Source organism: Penicillium psychrofluorescens (assembly GCF_964197705.1).
Source record: "Penicillium psychrofluorescens genome assembly, chromosome: 4".
Taxonomy (NCBI): Eukaryota; Fungi; Ascomycota; class Eurotiomycetes; order Eurotiales; family Aspergillaceae; genus Penicillium; species Penicillium psychrofluorescens.
This window is the reverse complement of record NC_133442.1, coordinates 4,047,249-4,070,771: the sequence shown is the minus strand read 5'-3', so window position 1 is coordinate 4,070,771 and position 23,523 is coordinate 4,047,249. Positions and strand designations below refer to the sequence as shown.

Genomic DNA, 23,523 nt, shown 5'->3' with positions numbered 1-23,523 from the left:
ATACTTCATCTTCCCCGCTTGGATCTGGGGTTGTTGCCACCGGAAATATATAAGCTCACCTGCAATACCCGGTCGAACTGATTCCATTCTTCTTTTGCAGGCGCACTTCTACGGCAGTTACCAATTTGCCTATTGTATAAACCGTAATGAGCATGAAAGCCCTCGTCTACACGGGCCCTGGAACCGTCGAGCTCTTGGACCGCCCCAAGCCTACCATCCGGGACCCAACGGATGCCGTCGTGCGTCTGTTACACGCTTCCATCTGCGGGACCGACTTGCATATCCTGAAGGGCGACGTGCCTAGTGCACAGCCGGGGCTCGTGTTGGGCCATGAGGGCGTTGGTATCGTGGACCAAGTCGGCTCTGCCGTACTTGGCTTACAGGTTGGCGATCGAGTGTTGATATCTTGCATGACTTCGTGCGGCGCGTGCCGGTTCTGCGCACGAGGCATCGTTGCCCACTGTGAGACGGGAGGATGGATCTTGGGGAATCGAATCGATGGCACACAGGCGGAGTTTGTGCGGATTCCACACGCGGCCTTGTCGTTACACCCATTGCCTGAATCCATCCCCCCGCGTGCTGCTGTCGCTATGTCGGATTCCTTTCCCACTGGCTACGAGTGCGGTGTGCTAAGCGCCGGTGTTCAGCTCGGGGGGTCGGTGGTGATTGTGGGCGCAGGACCCGTGGGTATGGCGGCGCTGTTGACCGCGCGGCTGCACTCTCCTTCGCTCATCGTCGTGGTCGACCTGGACGAGACGCGGCTGGCGATGGCACACCGTCTAGGCGCACATGCCACGGTCAATTCCGCAGCGCCGGACGCCTCGCAGAAACTCCTCGATCTGACCCAAGGCCAGGGCTTCGACTCGGTCATCGAAGCTGTCGGAATCCCCGCGACGTTTGCCTTGTGTCAAGAGCTGGTCGCGGTGGGCGGCGCCATCGCGAATGTAGGTGTTCACGGCACCAAAGTCGACCTGCACCTGGAGAAACTTTGGGATCGAAATATTAGTATCCACATGTCGCTGGTCAATGCCACGACTACCGCCCGGCTGCTGCGGCTGGTTGAGTCTGGCACACTGGACATTGGGTCGCTGGTAACGCATAGTAGGTGTTGTCACTCCTGAATAATGCTTGGGAAGATCTAACGAGACATGGTAGACTTCCCCTGTGCCCAGGCGGTCACAGCCTATGACATCTTTCAAGCCGCGTCGGCCCACCAGGCGCTGAAGGTGGCCATTGACTTTGCGTAGGCATCATTATATAACGCTGCACAGAGGCATAACTGCATTTGTCACAAGGCTTGAACTCATAGATCGTGTCGAGAGCGGCCGAGGGTCATCGGGGAATGCATCTATAGGCCGGGAGTTGAATTCTAATATGGATAATCATCCGCTCTAGGCCGGGTTTCGCCAGAAACCCATAACGTAACCCGTTAGTTAGTCAAACCCTAAGACCGCCGTAAACAAGCCCCTGTGGATTGGGGAAACCCAGTACCAGAGCGAGTTGGCTTGCGATATTGCGCTGACCTCATTGATTGTTGACTCCTATGTAGCCTTCTGAATGGCTAAGCTACTAGGGAAGTACAAAAAGAAAGGCTACTCGGCCTCAACAACCACCTTCCTCGCCGACACTCCCTTCTTCAATACCTCATAGCCCTCCTGGATGCCCTCCAGCCCCTTGGTTTGGATTATCAACGGCTCCGGTGCAACAACATACCTGCGTTCCGCCAGCGCGCGCGGCAGAAAGTCCCCATAGATTTTGCACACGATGTCATCCTGATCCCCGAACACCATCTTCGCCCGCACGCCACTGGGCACTTTATCCTCGGGAACTGGACCTGAAGATACCACAAATGGACTCCCTTTTGTTTTGGCTGCTATCTGGAGGCATGGTTCGACATTTCCGGCCGCGTGGAAGATGCCTACGCACAACCCAGGGTCACGAGAATCTAGCTCGGCGACGATATCATCGACGACGCTCTCGCTCGAGTAATCAAACACTTTGTTGGCGCCCAGCTTCTTGACATGGACGAAATTACGCTCCGACGCCGTGCTCAGCACATCCAGCTCAGCCGCGCGCGCCATCTGGATCGCATTGCTTCCCAGCACAGAACTGCCTCCCCAAACAAGTAGATACTTCCCACTGTCACTTTCAGTCTTCCCGACCCGTGGCAGCGGTAGTCCGAGCATCTGACTCGAGAACAGCGCATGTGCAGACGAGTATATCGCAAGTGGGAACACGCTTGCCTCAGCGAAACTGATCCACTTCGGGATAGGACTAGCCGTGTCCGCATCAACGATCACGTACTCTTGGAACCCGCCCATTGTGGGTCCACCTGTCGTGCCCTTTGCAAAGGCAAGGACACAGTCGTCGGGCCTGAAGCGTGTTGCTGCAGAACTGCCGGTAGACACCACCGTGCCGGCGATATCTTCGCCTAGGATCACCGGGTACTTGACGAAGGGGAGGGCGACGTCCTGGAGCATGTGGTCGCAGGGGTTGATTGCCCAGGCTTGAACTTTGACTAGGATCTGGTTTGCGGCGACCTCGGTCTCGTAGGCTGTTGACCGGATCGATAGCTTGATCCCCGCTTCGTCTTGCCAGGCTGCACGGTTCGTAGGCATGGTGAAAGAGAAAGATGATTCGAAATTCAGATGAGATGGTTTGATTGAATTGATCTTATTGGGGTCGAGGCAAGACTCTTTTTATATTGTGCCTTTGCCTGTGAATACAGTCAAGTTCGGATAGGATCCAGGCCGATACTGAGTATAAATTGTCTTGGGGACGAGTATCTTCTCCCTGCATCGTATAGACTGTGTTATCCCCGCTTAGCTCCAAGCAAAGCACCAAACGCCGTTCAAAGCTGCCAAAATTCCATGATTATCTTATAAATATCATACAAGGTACGAACGAGGCTTTCTGACAGATAGCCTAGGCTGCTCTGGGCAGCCTGCGTCTACGGAAACGCATAGTAGAAACAACGAAGGCAATTCTATATCAGCCTGATATCCAGCATCATCATGCCAAAGAAACAAGAGGTAATAGAGAAAACGTGGCATTCACATCAAGGACAGTGAAACCTATCCTGTAAAGAGATTTTAAAGACAATGGGGAAACGCAGGGACCAAAAGGCCTCGTAGAGCCGATGATATAACGAACACATGATGCAAAGGGGAAAAAGGGGGTTTCGTGAGAACATGCGCCAAATAGAAAGAAAAAAAGCCTCAATACACTTTTTTTTCCCTCCCATTCTTGTTGTTTTCATGTTTTTCTACTCATGCCATTGCAGCCAGCCATTTAGCTCTGCTGCTGCTTCCACCGCGGAACCCACTTGCCAGAAGATCCCTTGGACTCTTCGGCAGGGGGTGCTGATGGCTGCTCGGAGGCAGGGTCGCGCATGCGGCGGGGCACGTAGCGTTCAGAGGGCGGCCCGTTCGAGGACTCACGGGGAGGTGGCGGGGAGGATCCAGAGCTGGCTCCGGCATTGCGCAGATGCGGCGGCACGTATCCACCACCAGTTCGGCGAGGCGCTTCCTCGCGCGCAGGCGCGGCGGCGGGAGCTGCTGGTGAGTCGCCGGCCGCTTCCCTAGCAGCCTGTTTCTCTCTCCAGCCTCCAGCGCCACCGGTTCGCCCGGCGAGGTTCAAGCGAGGAGCGGTACGCTCGGTGGTAGGCTCGGCAGGTGCTGCAACAGGTGCTGCACCAGGTCCAGTCTTCCGCTGGGCACGACGAGCTTCGGCTTCCTCCTCGCGTTGCTTTTGTCGGGCAGCCGTCTCGTCGAGTTTGCTATTGATAATGTTAGACAATATTTGATACAAAGACACAGGTGGTTGGAACTCACGCTCTCTCTTCCTCGCGCTTGGCCTTCTCCTCGGCCAGAGCACGACGGCGCTCCTCCTCGCGGGCGACCCGCTCCTCCTCCTCGCGCTGAGTACGCTCTTCCTCCTCCTTGCGTTGGCGCTCCTCCTCTTCGCGCTCCTGCTTCTCGCGACGGCGGCGCTCCTGCACCTCCTTGACACGCTGCTTCTTCTTGGCCTCGAACTCACGCTCGGCAGCCTTGCGACGCTTCTCGAACTCCTCGTGGCGCTTCTCCGACAGCTCCTTGCGGAAGCTGCTGAAATGGGGAACAAGGCGGCCGAGACGGTGCTTCAGGGTAACGGCCTCGGCATGCTTCGCCTTGGCCTCCTTCAAGGTCTCCTCCTTGGTCTGCTCGTAAAGCTCCATGTCGTGCTTCTTCTGCTGCTCGTAGTCCTCGGGGATGTGCTTGAGTTCCTCACGGCGGAAGGCACGCTCCAAGTGATCGATGCGCTTGGCCGTGGTACGGATACGGTCATTGAGCTCGTTCTTCTCCTTCTCCAGCTGAGCGAGCTTCATGGCGCGCAGGCGGTTGGCATCCAGCTCATCTAGATCAATCTCGCTGATATCGATGCCCTTCACGCCGGTCTTCAGCTCCTCAAGCTGCTTCTTGAGCTCTTCCTGTCGGATGCGGTCCTGCTCATCCTTGATGCGCTTCTGCTCCCGATCCCGGTGTTCGTTGAGCAACCGCTGCTTCTCAGCTTCCTGAATCTGTTGGGTGCGGATACGCTTGCGGGTCTCTTCCTCGCGCTGTTTGCGCTGCAGGGCATCCGTGGCTGCCTCCTTCTTCTTCTCGATGACGATACGGCGAGCCAGGGTCTCCTCGTGTTCCTGGGCAGTACCAGCCAAGGCGCGGGCCTGGGCGGTCTGCCTGGCCTGTAGACGGGCCTCGTTGTAAGAGGGATCCACGTACATGCATGTAACGTGAAGAGTCTTGGCGAGACGAGCGAGCTGGAAGCGGGCAATCTCGGCCGGGGTGTGCTGCAGACGCTGCACGGAGCCAAACTCACTCTCTGCCGATCCAGCGGCGCTGCCGGCGTGCATGGCCTTGGACGAGGAGAAGACGTCCGAGTCAAAGGTGAGAACACCAGAGATATGATCCACACGGATGGCCAGATCGCCCTTCTTGCAGCCGTTCATAATGAACTTTTCGATCATGGCGGGGGTGATCTGGAAAGGGGCAGGGAACTGGGCCAGCTCGTACACGAACTTGAGCTCAACGGACTCGTAGACCTGCGAGAGTTGCTGGAACAGACGAGTGAGGATGACCTGCTGCAGCGGCAGGACGTACTTCTCCATCTCCGGATCGGCACCAATCTCCTTAAGGATGGGAGTGATCTTCTTGCAGATCGACAGCGGGTGGAAGTCGACCTCCAGAATGTTGTACAGATCCCGAATCTCAGGGCGGACGCGCTTCAGAAGGCCCTTGTTCAGGGCATCCCGGAAAAGCACAGATCGAGACGGGGGCTGCAGCATACCCAGCAAGTTCGTGAGACGAGTGTTCTTGTTCTTGCGAGCCTCATCGACATCGACGAGAGCGCCGCGCGAGCGGGTGGTGCTGATGACCGGGATAGCAAGGGCGGACAGGAGCACAAAGGAGGCGGCCTTGGTCATTTCGGCCTCGGTCACCGAAGGGTTTTCCTTCTTGGTACCCTGACCGGAGGCCAGAGCGACCGACGACAGGCGGAGCAGGTTGTAGTAGCGGTTCCATGCGGCAGCATGGAAAAGATAGTTCTCACTGACGAGGAAGATCCGAGCCAGCTTCTCGTAGTAGTTGGCCATCATGACATTCTTGGCAGGGCGCTTGCTCAGGTTCAGCAGAGTGTGGATATCCTCAATGCTGCGGAAGGCCTCCTGCCACAGCTCCAACTCCACGGCCACATTCAGCTGCTGGAAGCGGGTGTCCAGGTGGCGCTGCAGGGTATCCGGGTCGCTCAGGTTGATGGCGTGCATCTGGGAGGAGTACTTGGCGGCATTCTGAACGTGGTTCCGCAGAAGTTCACAGAGGCGGCGGAATTCGGTCTTGCGGGTGTACTTGAGGCAGAACTGGAAGGCCTGCAGGGCGGTCGACTGGTACATGATCTCGAGGCGGGCATTGTTCTTCAGAATCTCGAGGACGGTGCGGTAGGTCTCCCACAGAAACTTGAGCCACGGAGTGACGACGGCGCGGTCGGTACGGTCGCGAGACTGCTCACCGGAGACAGTCGCAAGCAGGATGGTCTCGGGGGTTTCGATAGCTTCGAGGTCCTCGACGTTGGTGGAAGGCGCGGCGGATTCGAGGGACGACTGGATCTCATCGGCCTTGGCCTGAGCCTCGGTGACTTTTTGCTCGGCAAGCTCGATGAACTTCTTCAAAACGATCTATATCCCTAAAATCAGATGTGTCCGAACAAAGAAATTGTTTTTTTTTTGGTCCACGAACCTCGATGGTGCCCACGTTGGTGTTCTGCGCAATGTTCTTGTACTGGTAGAGACCATCCTTTGCAGCCTTTCCTTTGCGCAGGTCGACCGAGAGCTCCACAAACAGCAGCATCACGGGTTCGAGAGAGGCGATCGGACTGCTACGCGTCCTCTTGGAGGTGACATGTTCGTGCAGGACGGTAAGAGCGGCAGGGGACTGGCCCACGGCGATGAGTTCCTGGGCCCTCTGGAAAAGATCATCAGCGCACTCCCTTCATCAGTATCGGACGAGCGCTTACCTTGAGGACATTCTCAGGCTTGATATGCGGCGGAGGCGGCATGACGGGCAACAAGCCACCCCTTGGGCGACGGGAACGACTTGTGGTGAAAAAATTGGTGGAGGGAAGAGCGAAAGCACAGTGCGGCGTCAGACACGGGGCAGCGAAAGGTGAGGCCGTGAAAAGATGCTGCCACGCGGAAGGCCCGATGAAGAGGGGTGGGAGGAGTCGGGGCTTTGGGTTGTGCGTGAAGCAGCGAAAATTGGGAACCCACTCCAGTTTCTCCCACTTTGGGATAAGCGATCCTCGGGTCAGGTGATTTGTGTGTGCGTGTGTTGATGCCCCAGGTGTCTGTGGCCGGTATTCACATTACATACCGACAATTGCCATCCCAACTATGACCTACAGTCCGATGGGTCTCACGAATCTTCGCATGGGCATCCCCGATCTCAGCCCGTTGCAATAGCGATGGTCCTGCCTGTCTGGCCGGGGATGCGACCGGTACATCGGTTGGCCATTGTGGCCGATTGAAGCCCGAAGTACTCGTTACATACCGTTACCGACCCCCTGGCACACTCGGGCCTTTCCCTGTCTCTCTCCCTCTCTCTTTCCCCCCATTATTCTTAGACTAACGGCTGAAGTCCCTTCCTTTGTCCTCCCAACTAATCAACTTTCGCTCTCTCTCTCTCTTTCTCTCCCTTCCTTTCCATCTCTTCTCTGTTAGGAAGACCTCGCCCACACACCCCCCACCCCCCATTGTCGTTGTTGGGACAAACACCTTCCGGCCCCCCTTCTCGCACTACCACAACAGACCACCGCCTCACCCGCCCCCCCTTTCTTCCACTTCCCGCGTCCCCCTGTCAGCTCCCCAACCTCGAACCCACCACACCACGATGCCGAGCTACGAACTTCGATCCGGGGGTGATGTCAAGAACAAGAAGCAGAGCGTGGCCGACCTCAAGTACCGCCGGTTGACTGAGCTCAATGCCCGTTTAAAGGAGGATCTGGATCGTCCACGGGTCAAGGTGTCCGAGGCAGCTCTCTCGTGAGTGTTGACCCAATCTAAACCCCGTTCGTTACCCAACAAAGCACAGCTGGCTGACGGTCTCCAATCTCTACAGGCTCATCAGCTACTGCAACAACACCCGCGACTTCATGGTTCCGTCCGTATGGGGACAGGTATGCGACTCCATTATTTGGGCCCGATGTGGACGCTGGGTTTTTGACTGACACTCCACCCCCCTGCAGGTCGACAAGCGCGAGGACCCCTACGCTCCGCAGCAGCAGGCCGGCTGCTGCACTGTCATGTAATGGACTCATGACCGGAAATTGATTCGCTGGTTCCCCGATCGCCATGACCACGCTGCCATTTTTTTCTTGTTCTCGTTTCTCTCTACCTTTAATCTCATCATCATCACGACTACTATCGCCCCTTGGACCCGAACCCAATCCGTGCGATCTTCGCTCAGCTGCCGGGCGCGGACAAGCGAGAACGTAGGCGCTGAAGACAATACCTCGTCTGCTGGACCGGCACGACAAAACCTCTTCCGCGCCAACGCCCGGGTACTGGCGAGTCCCTTTTTGTTCCTGTGGCCGTGAGCGCCACGCCGTCTTTATTTACTTCCTGTCTTCTATTACCCCTACCACCATTTTCTGATCTGAATTTGGAACAAGCCATTTCCTTTGTTGCGTCTTACTGTCTGGGATTTTCTATTTTCTTTTTTTTTTCCAAAAAGAACTCTCGCTTTCTCCGCCTAGTGGAGTCTGAGAGTCGGCTGCCATTCGTGTATCATAGATTCGATTTGCATCCATGACCATTCTGAAATGATTTTCCGTTTCTCACCCCTCTCCCCTAAGATAGCCCGACAGTCTGGCTTGGCCCCCAAATCCGGGGGCCATTACAAAGCTGGGCGCCGGTTAGACTCACCTAGACGCCCCTAGCGATCCTGTGGGCGGACCGTTTCACCCAGTACGTACGCACAGGACGAACCGCGAAAAAAGTAAATCTCTACCGTTACTTCTGTCTAGGCCCATATCACCTCTTATAGTTCTCCTCGTCGATCGTCTGTAAATCAGCTGACCGCCCAATCCAATCGGGTTATCTCCCCGCTGACATCACCCACATTGCTAAGTTAACTAAACTATCTTTCGTCTACAATCTCAAGTCTAGCTCGAGACAGTGCATTATTGTCCGACGCAAGTCCATTCCATCATGACGGAACCAACACCCGCAATCGAGCAGAAACCGCCCACCGCCACCATCCCCAAGACTAGCAACACCGCCCGCGAGCAAGTGCATCTCCCGCGCATCGCAATCGCATTCTGCACGCAGTGCCGTTGGATGCTGCGCGCTGCATACGTATAGTCGCTTCTTTTCTTTTCTCTCTCTCTCTCTCTCTGTCTCTCGCGCGCGACTATCTCTATCAGACAGATATGTCATTTTCTCCCTGCTACCATCTTCCAAATATATACAATCAAAACCAATCCTCCAAACCAAGACTAATTTACGAATATCTATCGACGTCTAGTTCGCCCAGGAACTCCTCTCCACCTTCGGCACCGACCTCGGTGAAGTTGCCCTCGTGCCCATGACGGGCGGTGTCTTCACCGTGACGATCTGGCACGCTTCATCGCAAATGCCAACGGGTGCGGAGACGGAGGTCGGACTCGGACCCGGCCCAGTAACAAGGGAGACACTGCTGTGGGATCGGAAGCGGGATGGGGGGTTTCCTGGTATGTCTTCTTTCTTTCTTCTATTTCATCCTATTCTTTTTGCAGTCGGTTAGAATGCTTTGAGGATAGAACTATGAGTGTCATTAATTATGGTTGCAGATACCAAGATCCTCAAGTCGCTGGTGCGCAATGTCATTGCTCCCGATAGGGACCTGGGACATACGGATCGGGCGTTGAAGAAGAAGGCGGATGAGGAGGAGGCTGCAAAGCAGAGTGACAAAAAAGAATGCGAGGATTGCAAGTGATAAAAGAAAGATCAATATATATTGGAGAGATAATAGACTATTCCAAACACACGATAAGAAAACACCTCCGGCCTATAACCGAGCTCTAATGGAGATGACCGTCCCAGAAGAGCAAAAAAAAAAAGGGCCGCCCTTAGTAGTGAAGCACCACATACAAAAGCGGGCAGGAAATGCCCGATGCAAAATTGATGATAGAAGGTAAATGGCGAACCACACGAGTTCCAGCCTGCGCCGGTATGCTTTTTTTTTTTGGCCAAACATCCAGCATGGCTTTGTCCTTGATCTAGACTTCGTATATACCATCGTGGTAGACCGTAGCCAAGGCGCATCCGAGCTGTTGGCGCGTCGATTTGTCGTGAAATCATGCAACTCTGTCAAGAGAGCCTTAACGGTCGTCGCAAAATGTACCATTCATGAGGCCATTATCACGTTATACATGGCCGTGTTCGGGGGATATTTTTCCCCATCCCAAAACACCGGAAAACAAAATGCAAAGTCAAGACCCACCGCGGACTTCCTGCTGGTGGTGATTGCGGCGTCTCCAGAAAGCAAGTCGCAGGCGACTCCGCTTTTTCGGAAGCCTGCGCTGCCCATCACGAGAGGCATCCCCTGGAGAATCCTTGTATTTCATGCTCTCCCCGGTCGCTGTCGACTGGGTCGGGCTGCGAGCTCCGTTGACGGCGGTCCTGGTGTAGTCCTTGCTGGATCCGTTCTCAGTTACAGAATGGCTGGTCCCCAAGCTCCGGCCTTGGCTACCGCTGTTGCTCTGTTCTCCGGTGTAGGCATCTGATGTGCTGGGACGAGTGCTGCTGTCGCATGGAGCACCAGGGTCACTTTGGTATGAATTGTCTCCAGAAATTCGGCTTTCATCACCGCTGTCTACCGCCAAAAAGCTGGTGGCGTTGGTCGAGGGCGAGATCGGGGTCATGTTGTTGCTGTAGGTACTGATACTTTGCGTTCGCGCGCAACTGTTGCGGTTTGAACCCGTTGGAGCAGACGCGCGACCCGAGGAGCTATGGTGTGCATGATGACGCGAAGCTGATGATGAAAGGCCCTGGCGAGAGCTGCTCGGTCTGTCGGCTGCTGACTCGGCTGTCTGGTCGCCGCTGGTCGTGTTTCTCTTTGTTGAGTTGGCGTATAAGACAGCGGCCAAAACGGCGGGGTCCCCGGAAGAACGGTTCACATCTGTGAGCGGCGTATGATACGATGTTCCATCGGACCCATCCCTCTGTTGCGACGACCCGGGAAGAGAAAAGTATGCGAGGTCTGGCATGGCACTCGATGACTTCCGAGACGACACATCGGGCCCCATTGAACTGCCTGTGATCTCGATCTGAGGACCGGGGGTATCTGGTGAGACAACGGGTTCAATAGATTGGAGTGCCATGCTCGTGGAGGACCGGGGAGTTCTGAACGCATCAGCTGCGTCCGCCGTAGGACCGACGGGTGTTATATCTTCGTCGTGGTCCCCGGTTGGCTGGGCTGGAGGGCTATGGGATCGAGGCGAGACGGTGATTTCGGCTTGGTCTTCAGTGGGAAGGCTTAACCCGGCATTGGAGAGTTGCTGCCACTGCGCTTTGTTGCGGCAGATGTGATCCACCGTGAACTGTAATTGTGGCATGAGATCGGAGACACCTTCAAAGAGCGGCATAGCGAAGATCGACATGAATCCAATCTGGCCGGTGGCCAACTTGTAAATGTTGCCCAGTTCTGGTGGCCCGCCAAAGAGGGCAGTCTCCATGCCAACCTCCTTCTCCATTTCGCCTTGGTTGGCAAATTCTTCCTGCAGGATCTGAGTCCACTTTTCCGCGATCTTCCACGGCCGGGCGACATTACTGATGTCGGCGCACTTGATCAGTAAGCCGCAGAGAAGGGTCTTATACATCTCCACGTCCTGAGGTTTCCAGCCATCGACGGACTTGCCGTTCTCGTGGAACTTCTCCTGCAGCGATCCCATCCGCTCCATGAACTTTTGATGGACGCCCATATCAGTCGCCAGAATTGAGCTGATGAGAAGCTTCCGTAGCTGCTTGTCCTTGAAGGCAGCGGGCCATTGCCGGCGGAGAATCTGGGAGAACGCTGCGCAGTGGAAGGCCTCCAAAACCGAATTGTCGTTGTAGAGCTGCGCCAAAGGGGAATTGAGCTTAACGAGGAAGAAATTGTTCACGCCCGGATGGCCGACATCGTGACCAATTGCCGAAATTAGAAGAGTGAGGGAGTCGAAAGGCGAAAGAAGCGAGGCAATGGAGGATTTTGGAACAGCGGCCTGGCCGATCGGCTCGTAGGGGGGTAATGCGCCAATATGAAGCAGAAAGCAGAAGACACACTGCAACACATCGATCGCATGGCGGAAATTGTGATAGAGAACGAAGCTGTTGTAAGCGGCGCGACAGGCGAGCAGAAAGCTCCGCAGTTCATCGGGCGACAACCACCAGCGCTCCAGCCCTGGCATGGTGAGGGCATGCTGGAGCATTTCGCACGCTCCGAAAACCAACTCATCTTCCGAGAACTCATGGGCCGAGAATTTCCAGCTCCCCACCAGCTCTTGGATGATGGGTTTCCGGCTTGGCTCGATGTCGAGCTCCCGATCTTGGAAATCCTCAATGGTCTCCTCCGGATTGCAAATGCCCTTCATCAGTTTGGACACCATCGCCTCCCGCAGGTATGCGTAGGGCTGTTCATCGTGAACGCCGACCCACGAATATTTCCGCAGCTTTTTCCGGGCGAGGAAGCGGGACATCTCTTTCCGGGCTGCCCGGCGGGTGCGATAGGCATGAACCACGAGCCCCTGGATTCTTGCGCGATCCAGCGGAGTGGTCAACACATCCACAGCACCGGCATCCAGACATCTGGCGATCTGTTTATGCTCCACTGTCAAAGAACTACTCCGTCCCTGCAACACTTCGACTGGTGCGAAATAGCTGGACGCATCCGAAGCAACCGTGCGCGAAGTAGCCGTGCGCAGAATAGCGATCGGAACCACTAGATTCGGGTAATCTTGGACTTGGATATCGTTGGAGACCCCCGACAAAAGCGACAAGCCATGCGCTTCATCGAACTGCGATGAGAATGTGAACGTGTGGTGGATCGATCCGGGTGATGGAGGAGCGGTGTCGGTCCATGACGCGCGGGTGGCTTTGCGCCGGGCGACATTCATTTCGTCGCTGCCAAAATCCACATCGAAGAAGGCGAAGATCGGGGTACAGTCGTCGCCAGTATCGTCGCTCAGTTCGGCTAGTTTCCCGCCGAAGGAGGAACCGCTATGACAGAGAAAGACTCGGGAAAAGTCAGCGAAAGCACAACGCCGGATGGCCAGAAAATACTCACTCTGCTTGCACACAGTCAGGAGGGCCTCTACATCCTTCTGCAACGATGCGGGCTCTTCAGGGAACGATGACGCGACGTCAGCCATCGAGGCATCAATCGAACTACGGCGCACCCATCGCTCCGACCGGACGCGGTCGTCGATGTACACGCCCGGACATTCCACCGGATCCCCCATGGTTTTAGGGCCTGAACCACGGGAGCGTAGCAAAACCAAGGGGAGTGACAAAAGAGATGGAGGGTTGGGGATCTGGCCGGGTTGGCATATGGCTCAAAGGACGGGGCTGGTGTGGAAGGTAGGGACAGAAAACGAGCGGCGCGATCCGGATGGACGGACAAAGAATGGGAGGAATCGACTCGAACAGACGCGACTGCACCGAGTCCAACAATGTGGTTGTTTGTTCGCTGCAGCTGGACCCGTCCGAGTAGCGAGGCTGCACCCTTTGTTGCGTTGGAATCCGAGACAATGCCCAGACCCCGGCGATGATCGCAATGTAGCAAGATGTCTCGTGTGCGACAAAAAAGACCACGCCACCAACGGCGATGCACGCGAGATGAGACGAGATGAGATGAGGGGATGTGCGTTTTGGGCGCAGGGGCGGAAGAGGTGGATGGACTGTTTCAATGGTCGGGGCGAGGGAGCGTCGGGCGCAGATCGGCAAGATTAGGTGTGAGCGGGCGCGGTGATGGGGATCAGAGGAGCACGATAGGGGGGTGTCAGGGAATGGTATAGGACAGTATAGGGTAGATAGGGTAAGGAGAGTAGGGTCAGGTAGGGTGAGTGATTAGAAAGAGAGAGAGAATGAAGACAAGAGTGACATCGAGGAGGGGAGGGGGGGTGGCCCGGGACACGGGGAACGAAGAAGGGGCATTCTTGGCTCCTTCCAGAAGCCTTGGGGCCGGCACGGGAGGATCTTTGTTCTAGCCACGATAAAAGGACTGGTCCGGTCCCCCCTGTAGTACTAGTTTACTCGGTCCGTACGATGATGAACCATCTCTCTGACCTGAGGGATGGGTTTAAACGATGATCGGCTGCTCGTTTACGATCTCCTTCCCCATCTACTTTGATGGAGTTCTTCTTCCTTCGCTCAGCCTCCGGTGGAGCATCCTAGTCAGACGGATCCTGACTTTTTCTAGAAGGCCCACCGGGCATTACTTAAGCAGCCCGGATTCAATTCGCGGAACCACATTGAACTGCGAGTTTTTATTCAATTATGATTCCTCCGGGAAAAGTAGTAGGAAGGGTAGAAAGACCAACGAGAAAAGAGGAGTGCACTCCCTCTGCACTCGCTGGGGATCCGTGGGGCAAAACACTAGCGATGATCTCATCGTCTCCTCCCATTCTCTACAGTCGAACACCCGTTTTCCTGGCTCTACTTGATTCGGCGATTGCGACCAGCCAATAATGGGACTTTTTATTTTAATCGCGAAAAAATGACTACTCACTCCACCACACAGATAATCTTGCCCTTGCTCGTGTTACTCTCCAGCAACTGGTGCGCCGCCACAATTTGCTCCATGGGGAACACCTTCTCGACAAAGACCCGAAACGTCCCGTCGCAGAACTTGGGCAGCGCATGCTCCACCAGCGTATCACGCAGCCGGCGCTGATACTCTTCGTCCCGGCTGCGGAGCGTACTCCCCTCGACCCGGACGCGCTTGAACAGCAGCGGCGCAATGTTGACGCCATCTGGCAGCTTGCCCCCGCCCATCAACCCCAGCATTACCACGCGGCCATCCCGCGCGGCCACATCCAGATTGCCCTGGAAGTAGGTCGCCCCGATAAAGTCGACGGTCAGGTCGACACCGGCGCCGCCCGTGGCCTTTTGGATCTCCGCGGCCCAGTCCTGCGTGTGGTAGTTGAACGCCTTAGTCACGCCTAGTTCTTTCTCCAGGAAGTCGATCTTCTCCTGCGATCCGACCGTCGCGTAGATGGCCTTGGCCCCTTCTGCTTTGGCAAGCTGGATCCCGGAGATCGACACCGAGGACGCCCCTGCATGCCACAGTACGGACTGGCCGGCCTTGAACTCGCCGATCAGGAACAGGGCCTGCGAGGCTGTGATCCATGTCTGGCTGTTTGTTAACTTCCTTTCCCGTTTATTGTAGGGATGTATTCACCTCCGGCACGCCCGCCGCCTCTTCCCAGGACAGCTCTTTCGGCTTGTGCAGGAGCATCTTGGTCGACACGGCAATGTACTCGGCGTAGGCACCTGTAGTATCAATTAGCAATGGTTACCACCTACCCTGGTCGATCCACAATAACAATTAAATCCGATATGCCCGGGGAAAAGAAAACATACCACCATATGCAAGTCCCAGAACCGCATCCCCAACCTTAAAATCCGGTGGCGTATCCCCGCCGAAGCTGTCAATCGTGCCGGAGAACTCCACGCCCATAGTGACAGGCGCCTGCGGCGGAACAGGATAATTGCCCTCGCGCTGCAGGAGGTCCATCCGGTTGAGCCCGAAGGCGCGCAGCTTGACCAGGGCCTGGCCCGGCGCGGGGACGGGTTTGGCGATCTGATCGACGTACAGCGAGGTCGCGGGGCCTTTGCCTCCTTTCACGGCTGGGAATCGGGTCAGTATTGGGGATCATTGGCGGGCATGTAAACAGGGTGACAATTCATTATCAACCATGGTGGGGGGAGAGGAGGGGAACGGGGATGGATATGGATGGATGGATGGATGTACCGATCGCCCGCATGGTGTCGCTCATCTTGGTCTGCGTCGTGGAAGGTTGTTTGTGTGGTGGATGGAAGAGGAAAGACGCCTGTCGCTGTTCCTCTAATAGTTAGATTAGTGTTGAACACGCTGTGAAATCGGCCTGTTGTCCCGGTTATCCGTCCAGGCAGTCAGTGGAGGGCATTTGTCAGCACCGTTTGTACGACAGTTCAAATAGTGATTGATCTATGGAGAGATTAAAGCAATGCAACGAATTCGTCTAGAAGACCTCAAACAAAGTAGAATCAGGGTAATAGTGAAAGTAAACATCATCGGACGCTAGGTCCTCTACTCCATGCGAAAACTACCTAAACTATCTCGTGTTTCCTTCCATCGATTCCACTCCCCCACCCGTGTTTTGATGTAGAACGAGAGTGAAAAAAGACGCCAGATAAAACGGCAGACACAAAGGAAAGAAGGAGGTAGTATCATCTGTCTGGAAGAAACAAAGAAAGAAAGAAAGAAAGAAAGAAGAAGAAAGACAGTAGAAATCAACAAGACGCCAGGATCCATTTGACCGAGGTGTTCCCTTTTCCATTCCTTTTCATTCCACCCTTTTTTCCCTCTCGGAAATGCCACGCATATGCAATAAAAGCAGGAAAGAGGAAGATTATCATACAGTTCATCCAACAGTTCCCGAAGATCTCGGGTTCATCATACAAACAACAGAAATTAAGAAAGAAGGTTCTTGAGAGAGGGGCTGGCACTGGCGCCGGACCCAGACCCGGTGCCATTCATACCCGGCGGCCGGCTGGCACTGAGAGAAGGCGTATCGTCGGGGCGGTTGGGAGGCGTACGGCCGCGCGGATCCGCGAGACGCGCCTGCGTGACCGGGGGCGAGTGCGAAGGTGCGCCCAGGATCCGGTCGCCCGAGTACATTCGCTGAGGCGGTCCGCCGTTAAGCGCGCTGAGCGAGTTTTGTGGTGATCGGTTGACTGGCGTTGCCTGCACGACAGGGGGGGATGCAGATGCGGCGTACGGGCGCGGAGCCGGGGCTGCCTGGGACAGGTGTGGTGATCGCGCCGACAGAGGGCCGTATGGGCTCTGATGTGTCGAGTAAGACTGGAGCGGCGGAGGGCCTGTGCTAGGGTAGTGGGACGGCGGCGGAGGGCCAGCCGGATGCGGCGTTTGATAGTGGTGACTGGGTGCTGGTGATGCAGAAGGATAGGCAGATGGCGACATGCCATTGCGCCGATTGTCACCCCCGGGGCGCTGCTCGTATCCACCACTGTACGAGCTCGGAGAACGACCAATCATGCTGTTATTCGGGCCAGAGTGGGTATGTGCCACAAAGGTATGACCAGGCATTCGTGGAGTCGGTAGCATGGGTGGTCGCTGCGCAGCATAGGGCGAGGGTCGGGGGTCTGGCGATGGCTCGGGTGGGTTCTTGAGATGACATTTGTGGCATTCGTACGCCTGTTCGCCATCCCCGGGTTGTCCGAAAGGCTGTGGTGGATGACGGGGATGGAAGGACGAACCGACCCCATTTGTTAATGACGGCCGGCTTTCGAAGCGTCGCCCGTATGGCCACCATCGCGGGCTAAACTCGGACGAGCAGCGGACGCACTTGCGGGTCGTCTCAACGCCAGACACAATCCGAGGCGCGACGTGGTCGTCCGCATCGATATCCATCTCATCAGGCGCATCCTCGCTTGGCGTCGGCTGGGGTTTGTCTTTTGCAGCAGCGACTCCATTGCTTGTGGAGGCCCGTCGGTGTCCGCCATGGTGCGGTGGAGCTGCAACCGACTGCTGGATGTACGCTGCTCTCCGAACAGTCCCGGTAAGAGTGAGATCGGCCTGCTTGTATGTCTGGGCAAACAGCTGCAGGGCATTGACGCCGTCTTGGCTCGTCGGCTCGCCAATCTCATGCACAACAGTGGTCACGGCGTGGTGAGGGCAATAAATCGCTGGCACGGCCGCCCCAACTTCGCCACCAAGGCGAATGGTCTGTACACTGTCGCGCCGGGAACTCTTCACGGGAGTGACATCGAAACCGATGCGGTATTGCGCCTTGAAAGCACAGCCGATGTGGAAGTGGGCATTGCAACCAGTAAAGTGGCAAGGGACACACGCGCCCTTGTTCGACTTGCAGATCTTGCAAACTTCACGCCACCGCTCCTTGGGGATAAAGCCGAATCCCTCGGCTGGCTCTAGTTCTTTGGCATCTCCATACTTGAGCTCAGGAGTCCACAAAGAACACTGGACATGAGCCCAGTTGTTGCCAGCGGTGCGTTTCAATGGTTCACGAGGACCGACAGGTTTGCCGACAGCTTCTTGTCTCTGCCGATAGAGCTTGATCGCCTCGGAAACCATCTCCTTCTCCAGTCGTTCTTTCTCCTTATCTCGATCGGACTTCTTGCGACTAGTATTCTTGGATGTCTCCATCAGATCGTGTTCCGTCCATGAGACAGGGCAGAGAACGCATTCGTAGGTGGTCGAGATCGACGGACTTCGGTCATTAGAGCACATATCGCACAGCCACTTATTGTTGGGGCGCGAGTCCTGAATTCCGTAGCAGTTGCGGTGAACAGTCAGGCGACAATCCCGACATGAGAGGTGCTGGTCGCCTGTGGTGGGCTCGACCCTGTTGCACACCGCGCACGAAAGAGTCTTCGCCTTCGGTGGATCAGGAAGAATCGGAAGATCGGTGCCCTTGGCCTTCTTTGGCATGGGCTCGACAGAGGTTGCGGTCGACGTTGCCGTGCTATCTTTGTCGGTCCGCATTTTCCTCTTCGCAGCATCCAACTTGCCCTCGAGCTGCAGGACGGGGTTGTCCAACGGGATGTTCAATGAAGCCGCAACGGCCGCGGTAGCTGCAGTAATAATGAACGGGGTTTCAGTTGCCATGATCAACTGCGTGAAGAGCTCCTCATCAATGCGCCGCCGCCACGACTTGTTGCCGCTGGTCGCAATCCGTTTTCCAACCTCATCAACATCCTCCCATTGGATGGCGTACTTCCGCCACATCAAAGCACACTGTATGCAAAGGGATACTGTAAGCGCAGGGCCCTTGTCCTTCTTCGAGGTAGGATCCGAGAAGACGGTAGTACCTGGAGGCACTCCTGGAGCACGCCGCCACTGTCGTGAGCTGCGCGTGTTGCAAAATTTGCATTGGAACCCCAGTTTCAGGGCAACCGCTTTCTCGCTGTCAAAGGCGGAGTCGTCATGGTCGTCGGCAACGTCGTCGACCAATTTCGAAGTGGTACTCGCGCGTCGGATATCTTTCTTGCCGCGACGGCCTTCGTAACTGCCCCAGATTTGCTTGCCACGGGGGGTTTTCTTCCACATGTAGTAGAATCGAACAATCTGCCGATGAGGCACGGATCCGACGTGCTTAGTGATGTTGCGCCATTCCGACCCATACTTGGTCACAGCCTGTTCGAACAGTTTAAGCTCTTCCGGTCGCAGATGAGGTTCTTTGAGATCTTTGTATTTGTTGGCTTTCTTCAACTTGGCAAGAGCTGCTTGCGAATCAAAGCTGTTGGAGTAGAGCAGTTCGAGAGCCTTGTCGAGGAAGTTGGTCGAATACTCGGGCACTCCAATGTCGGAGGCCAATTTCTTGGCCTGCGTCATGTAGTCGTCGATGAATTTTTCGCGGGCTTCTTGGGTCTCGAAGGCGGCTGAACCATCGTCTTCTCTTCGGGGGATTTGGTCCGCAGTTGGCATCTTGAACATTAGCTCTGCGGTACGCACTTGCTTCCCATTGACCATGACCGGCTCATCCTCGCCGCGAGGAATGTACCCCGGCGGTTCATCCTGAACCCACTTGGGTCGAGTAGCCTTCTCCTGCTTTGCGTTCTCCATCGCGGACTGGGTCTCCTTGGAGGGTTTGCTGTCCTTTTTGCCGACGTTCATCTTCGCGTACTTTCTCTTGAGCTCGATGGCCTTGACATATTCCACCGGGCGCCCTGGCCAGGCAGGAACGATCGCCTGGTGTCGTGGTCCCAAGCGAGAACTCGCACGGGGGTAAATTCGGTCGTCGTAGTCGAGAGCGTCCTCCACTCGGCAATGTACACCCAAGTAGCGATAGGGCCACATTTTCGCCTGTGCGATTTGCTCTGCGGTCGCAGGAAGAGGCATCAAATCGTCTTCGGCAGCTGGGGTGCTGACACCGGTACCGTTCACAGCGACATTGAGATGCGCTTCTTCTTCCTCTTCCTCCATGATTTCGTCTTCGCCCTCGTGGCGCTTTTCGCCGATGATCGGGGTGTTACGCGCCTCGAGCTTGCGTTCCTGGGCGCGGCTACAAGGCGCACAAGCCCAGGCAAATCCTCGGGCAGGCTTCTTGGTGAGGACAGGGCGAACGCATTGCATGTGATATGTTGAACGGCAAACGGCGCAATCCACCGACTCAGAGTTGGCAGCAAACAGGTTGCATTTCGTGCAAGTTTTGACCGCACCTGTGAATTCTTTGGCTCGCCCTGTCTCGACCAAGATGTATTTCCACCGATCATCAAGAACCCTCTTCACTTTGGAGGGAACGTTGATTACGTCCTTGGTGGGAATGACATCGTAGAAACGGTGGATGTACCGGTCGAACATCTTTTCGTACCAAAAAGAATCCCGACTCCTCTTGAACTCCACAGGGTCGCTGATTTGAGACACATGGCGGATTTCACATTTCCCTCGCAATGAGGCAAGGGGGCATGTATCTGAGTGCATGGAAGCATAAACAATGCGCGGGTCGGCACTATGTCGTTGGATGTCTCGGGGGCGATAGTACCAATTGACCCGGATTGCCTCGATGAACCCGTCGGGCTTGGTCTTCGATGGCACAAACTCCATGATTCGGGCCAGGTAGTATGCCTCACCTGGCGGCTCACAAACCAGGTAGACATGATCTGGACACTGATGTCAGTGGTAGGAAACAATACCAAAGAACAAAAAAACCTTACCATTAATAGCGAAGGTCGTTCCATCATCAGCTTGTAATTTTTCATCGATCAAGTAAGGCCCGTGGCTTTCAAAGCTGACCATGTTGGTGAAATAGCCCCCATCAGCATCTCCGGGGGCAGAGGTGAAAATCCTCTTGGTAGAAGAAGTGCTGCCAGGGTTCAGCTGTGAATTTGAAGTGCTGGCAGCATGTTTGCGTTTTCGTAGTGAACTGGTCCCATTGACATCATCTGGTCTGGACGAGAATGATGAGGTGCCAGGGATGGCTTCTTTTCCGTTAGTGCCGTTGGTCAGACTCTTCCGGGGGAGCACCGGTGAGGGTTTTTCACTTTCGGATTTAGAGCCATTGACAATGCTATTAAGGGCGACGCCACTATTTCGTTTGGCGATCTTGGATGCAGGAGCATTCATCTCGATCTCCATGTCAACGTCATGGTCCTCAGCGTAGTTGGGCCGTGGCGCGTTGCGGCCTCGCGATCGCGTGCCGTAAGGGGTCGCGGCGGAGGAGCTGGCCGTATCGGCCTCTGCCTCCGGGGAGTTGGGCGTGGTCATCGAGTGCGACTCTCAGTCATCCAAGGCAGTCTGGTTGTAAGGGAATGAACCAGGGACCCAAAGGGTGGATGACCAGAGCCGTGATGGGACACACGTGTGGTGGTAAAAGTACGATAGCTGTGGCGGTGGTTAAGCCCGAGACTAACATGACACACTCGATGCGGGTGGAAGGGAGTGTATGGGGACAGCGCAGACGCGGGGGGCGAAAATCTCAAAAATGGGTGGATGCGAAGATATGCATTGATGGGGGAAGAGGAATAGTGCGCGGGATGTGCCGAACACGAACATCAAGAAGGAGTGGCGGGAAGGGGAAGAGAGGGTAGGGTAGAGTAGGGGAAAAAAGAAATGAGAAGGGAAGGAAGATAAAAACGAACGACCACAAAGAGTGGGCCTGGGTCAAACACCCGTGGCGGATCGGATTCTCTGCAGGGGGAGGGAGAGGAAGAAAGGGCGTACGGGGCAGAAGTGATATCAAGAACAGGCGACCACGGGGCCAACCGAGTGACCGATACCAGGCTTATATCGCGTAACGGCCAGAAAAAGGGAAGAAAGGTAGTGACCAGGAGGTGAATGGAGCGACGGATGATGATGATAATAATGATGATGATGATGATGAATAGTTACCTACCACAAAGGTACACGCAGATGCGGAAGGTGGATCTGGATGCGAGCGATAAAGCGGATGGGAAGACAGCGATCTGCGAAACAGACGCGTACGGGCCGAAGAGAATAGGAATGGGGGTGTACAGGTCGATGCGCCGAAGAGAGAATGGAGAGAGAAAGACGAAGGGGGGTGGAAGAAAGGAAAGAAAGCGGATGTGTGTGTGCGAGAGAGAGAGAGAGAGGGAAGGGAGAGAGAAAGAGAGAGAGTGAGAGAAGGGAAGAAGAAGACCGGTGGTGAGGTGGAAGCAGAGACGAGGATCCCGACCAGCCCTGGCCCCTAGTCCCGATATGTGAGTTAATATGACGGATGGCATTGGAACCAAAGGGAGAGGGAAAAAACGGTGCTTTCTTTTTTCCCCATCCGCCGAGAGGAACCCAAACCAGCCAGCTCCCTTGCTCTCGCTCGACTACAGGAATGCTAGGGCATGCCGTGACTAGATCGGCTACGGGGGATGTGGTCGGGTCAGCCTCGCGGAGTGCGATGAGGCAGTGAATCAGAAACATTCCCTCCCGGACGACTACTGGCATGGAAATCAGAATCACTAGTTTAGGAAAGCTGATATCGGACGAAGCACTGAAAAACCGCACTAGGCTCCACCCACGATCCCTGCGACCCAGGATAAAATACATACTACCATCCATACATACGGGACCGTACCCCCGTCGAGCTCGGCATTTTCCTGGATGTAACAAACTTCTTCTCATCATCGCAGTAATTTAACCTTGTCCCGGACCAATAATGGCCCTCCCACCCACCGAGGATGCCGTTGGTCGCCACCGGCCAGGTCTGCGCGTGGAATGAACCCTGGCTCTTCCAGCCGGAACATCCACTGGAGTTCGGCACGATTATTATATGACATATGGAGTCCCGTCTGCCATTTCCTTCCGTAGGGGTACGTTCCTGGACTTGGTTCGGTCTGGCCGGACGGATTATCGCGGTCAGACCTCCGGGGAACCCGTTCAGGCTTTGCATCTCGCTGGTTATGATCATTATTATTTGCAGGCGGGTTTCATATGACCACCCAACGCCCTTTCAGTCATCCCGTCGAGACAAGTCCAATGTGGAAGGCCTGATAATTTAGGCAGCATGTGTCTTGCGTTAGTTGGTTCGGGGGGACCTGTAGTTGAGAGTACCCAGGAATTCGCTGAGAGTACCCAGGTGTTCAGGCTCAGGTTTAGGGATTTAGGGAGGGACAGGGCATGGCTTGTTTTTGGGAAAAATTAGGGTGATTGAGGGAAATGTGATGAGCCCTGGGTACTCCCAAATTGGGAGGCATTTGGAGGGCCAGGGTACTCTCAGCGATTTCCTGGGTACGCTCAGCTACATGCCCAGTGAGTGCGGAGGATATCGATTGAATCTCAACGCCGTTATTGGCTGCTCCATGTTCATGAAACACAATGAACAGGTTCATTGATGGCGATGGGAACAGAATGATCGTGGGGCTATAGCTGCAACTTGCCTAGATCGCTGTACCACCACCCTTGTTCCGGGGAACAGCGCCTCGTCCGAGAAGATCACCATGATAGATGGCCACTCTCGGTCGCAACGGAGATTTTTGCTGCCCACCCCGTCCTGTGCTTGAAGGGCATCCGAAAATTTTAGCTTCCGAGGACCGGGGCGGGGACACTTGGCCGGGTTCGGCCGTCCGGCAGGCTCTGGATGACCAGCTTGGAATTGGTACTAATAAGCCAATGTCTTAGAGGCATTTGACTGGATTTGGAACAACAAGGTATGTGCAAATTCCATTTCCATCTTACTACCGTACATTTTAGCCCTCGGATATATATTGCGTGTAGGATGCTGCGTATTATTGAAGTCCGAATATCCAAGTAGTTATTGAGCAGTTCAGAAAAGGGACTATAGACT

General features: G+C 55.4%; 8 protein-coding genes across 8 annotated transcripts; 3 read left to right on the top strand and 5 right to left on the bottom strand.

Moving 5' to 3' along the window:
• Positions 1 to 146: 146 nt before the first annotated feature.
• PFLUO_LOCUS7193 (uncharacterized protein) lies at positions 147 to 1,247 on the top strand (the record flags this gene model as incomplete). Its single annotated transcript, XM_073784810.1, has 2 exons — positions 147 to 1,101; positions 1,156 to 1,247. 2 exons carry the CDS (start codon positions 147 to 149, stop codon positions 1,245 to 1,247), a joined length of 1,047 nt encoding a protein of 348 aa, XP_073641228.1.
• Positions 1,248 to 1,592: 345 nt separating this feature from the next.
• On the bottom strand, positions 1,593 to 2,618 carry PFLUO_LOCUS7192 (uncharacterized protein; the record flags this gene model as incomplete). Its single annotated transcript, XM_073784809.1, has 1 exon — positions 1,593 to 2,618. The coding sequence occupies one exon, from the start codon at positions 2,616 to 2,618 to the stop codon at positions 1,593 to 1,595; it is 1,026 nt and encodes a 341-aa protein (XP_073641227.1).
• Positions 2,619 to 3,291: 673 nt separating this feature from the next.
• PFLUO_LOCUS7191 (eukaryotic translation initiation factor 3 subunit A) lies at positions 3,292 to 6,588 on the bottom strand (the record flags this gene model as incomplete). The annotated part of the gene is made up of 4 exons (XM_073784808.1): positions 3,292 to 3,778; positions 3,834 to 6,208; positions 6,270 to 6,494; positions 6,547 to 6,588. 4 exons carry the CDS (start codon positions 6,586 to 6,588, stop codon positions 3,292 to 3,294), a joined length of 3,129 nt encoding a protein of 1,042 aa, XP_073641226.1.
• Positions 6,589 to 7,418: 830 nt separating this feature from the next.
• Positions 7,419 to 7,836, top strand: PFLUO_LOCUS7190 (Guanine nucleotide-binding protein subunit gamma; the record flags this gene model as incomplete). The annotated part of the gene is made up of 3 exons (XM_073784807.1): positions 7,419 to 7,570; positions 7,647 to 7,704; positions 7,774 to 7,836. The coding sequence occupies 3 exons, from the start codon at positions 7,419 to 7,421 to the stop codon at positions 7,834 to 7,836; spliced, it is 273 nt and encodes a 90-aa protein (XP_073641225.1).
• Positions 7,837 to 8,737: 901 nt separating this feature from the next.
• On the top strand, positions 8,738 to 9,503 carry PFLUO_LOCUS7189 (uncharacterized protein; the record flags this gene model as incomplete). Its single annotated transcript, XM_073784806.1, has 3 exons — positions 8,738 to 8,884; positions 9,054 to 9,258; positions 9,358 to 9,503. The coding sequence occupies 3 exons, from the start codon at positions 8,738 to 8,740 to the stop codon at positions 9,501 to 9,503; spliced, it is 498 nt and encodes a 165-aa protein (XP_073641224.1).
• A 496-nt stretch (positions 9,504 to 9,999) lies between these two features.
• On the bottom strand, positions 10,000 to 13,005 carry PFLUO_LOCUS7188 (the record flags this gene model as incomplete). The annotated part of the gene is made up of 2 exons (XM_073784805.1): positions 10,000 to 12,779; positions 12,831 to 13,005. The coding sequence occupies 2 exons, from the start codon at positions 13,003 to 13,005 to the stop codon at positions 10,000 to 10,002; spliced, it is 2,955 nt and encodes a 984-aa protein (XP_073641223.1).
• Positions 13,006 to 14,269: 1,264 nt separating this feature from the next.
• On the bottom strand, positions 14,270 to 15,543 carry PFLUO_LOCUS7187 (uncharacterized protein; the record flags this gene model as incomplete). Its single annotated transcript, XM_073784804.1, has 4 exons — positions 14,270 to 14,896; positions 14,946 to 15,037; positions 15,128 to 15,394; positions 15,519 to 15,543. The coding sequence occupies 4 exons, from the start codon at positions 15,541 to 15,543 to the stop codon at positions 14,270 to 14,272; spliced, it is 1,011 nt and encodes a 336-aa protein (XP_073641222.1).
• Positions 15,544 to 16,220: 677 nt separating this feature from the next.
• On the bottom strand, positions 16,221 to 20,993 carry PFLUO_LOCUS7186 (putative PHD type zinc finger protein with BAH domain-containing protein; the record flags this gene model as incomplete). Its single annotated transcript, XM_073784803.1, has 2 exons — positions 16,221 to 20,389; positions 20,444 to 20,993. 2 exons carry the CDS (start codon positions 20,991 to 20,993, stop codon positions 16,221 to 16,223), a joined length of 4,719 nt encoding a protein of 1,572 aa, XP_073641221.1.
• Between the last annotated feature and the right edge of the window lie 2,530 nt (positions 20,994 to 23,523).